The sequence below is a fragment of the Buceros rhinoceros genome, unplaced genomic scaffold (genome assembly GCF_000710305.1).
Source record: "Buceros rhinoceros silvestris isolate BGI_N320 unplaced genomic scaffold, ASM71030v1 scaffold5332, whole genome shotgun sequence".
Taxonomy (NCBI): Eukaryota; Metazoa; Chordata; class Aves; order Bucerotiformes; family Bucerotidae; genus Buceros; species Buceros rhinoceros.
The window spans coordinates 1-1,395 of NW_010399363.1; the positions used below are offsets into that span (position 1 = coordinate 1).

General features: G+C 56.7%; 1 protein-coding gene across 1 annotated transcript; it reads left to right on the forward strand.

Annotated features, from left to right (window-relative positions):
• Positions 1-6: 6 nt before the first annotated feature.
• Positions 7-1,145, forward strand: SSTR1 (somatostatin receptor 1). The gene has a single exon (XM_010131425.1). The coding sequence runs from the start codon at positions 132-134 to the stop codon at positions 1,074-1,076; it is 945 nt and encodes a 314-aa protein (XP_010129727.1). The 5' UTR covers positions 7-131; the 3' UTR covers positions 1,077-1,145.
• Positions 1,146-1,395: the final 250 nt, after the last annotated feature.

Here is a 1,395-nt window from a genome sequence, read left to right on the forward strand (position 1 = left end):
GGGGCATGGACTCGGGCGGCAGGAACTCCTCTGGCTCCCCAAACAGCACCCTGAGTGAGTCTCAGGGCAGCGCCATTCTCATCTCATTCATCTACTCCGTGGTGTGCCTGGTGGGGCTGTGCGGCAACTCCATGGTCATCTATGTGATCCTACGCTATGCCAAGATGAAGACGGCCACCAACATTTACATCCTTAACTTGGCCATCGCGGATGAGCTGCTGATGCTCAGCGTCCCCTTTCTGGTCACCTCCACCCTGCTGCACCACTGGCCCTTTGGCTCACTGCTCTGCCGCCTGGTGCTCAGCGTGGATGCCATCAACATGTTCACCAGCATCTACTGCCTGACCGTGCTCAGTGTGGATCGCTACATTGCTGTGGTGCACCCCATCAAGGCGGCTAGGTACCGCCGGCCCACTGTAGCTAAGATGGTCAATCTGGGTGTCTGGGTGCTCTCCATCCTCATCATCCTGCCCATCATCATCTTCTCCAACACAGCGGCTAACAGTGATGGAACAGTGGCTTGCAACATGCTCATGCCAGAGCCTACCCAGAGGTGGCTGGTGGTCTTTGTTGTCTACACCTTTCTGATGGGCTTCTTGTTACCTGTCGTTGCCATATGCCTCTGCTACATCCTCATCATTGCCAAGATGCGCATGGTGGCCCTGAAGGCTGGCTGGCAGCAACGCAAACGCTCGGAGCGCAAGATCACCCTCATGGTCATGATGGTAGTGATGGTCTTTGTTATCTGCTGGATGCCCTTCTACATCGTGCAGCTGGTCAATGTCTTTGTAGAGCAGGACGATGCCACCATCAGCCAGCTCTCTGTCATCTTGGGCTATGCCAATAGCTGTGCCAACCCCATCCTCTATGGCTTTCTCTCGGACAACTTCAAGCGGTCCTTCCAGCGGCTGCTCTGCCTCAGTTGGATGGACAATGCTGCAGAGGAACCCATTGACTATTATGCCACTGCCCTCAAGAGCAGGGCATACAGCGTGGAGGACTTTCCCCCAGACAACTTGGAGTCAGGGAGCATGTACAGGAATGGCACTTGCACCTCCAGGATTACCACCCTCTGAGGACGCATTCCTGACCCCCTGCTCCCCTACTGCCCCCCAGCAGGAGGGTGAGCGAGGCCGGGGCTGTGGCATGGGAGGGAGGGAGGGAGGGGGTTTCGGTCCTGACCACCAACAGTTGTGTTTGGCGCAAGAAGGAGTGAAGAAACCCCATGTCCTTGGTCTGCTGCCCCATCCCCTCCTCCCTCTGCCTCTCCTTAAGAGCGGGTGTGTTTGCTGATGCTGACACCCACTTAGCAAATTGCTGCACTAGTGGGTTGACTTAGGGTCTGCCACCCCTCTCTGTGTCTGATGAGTGGCTGTATGGGTCCCCCAGCCACTC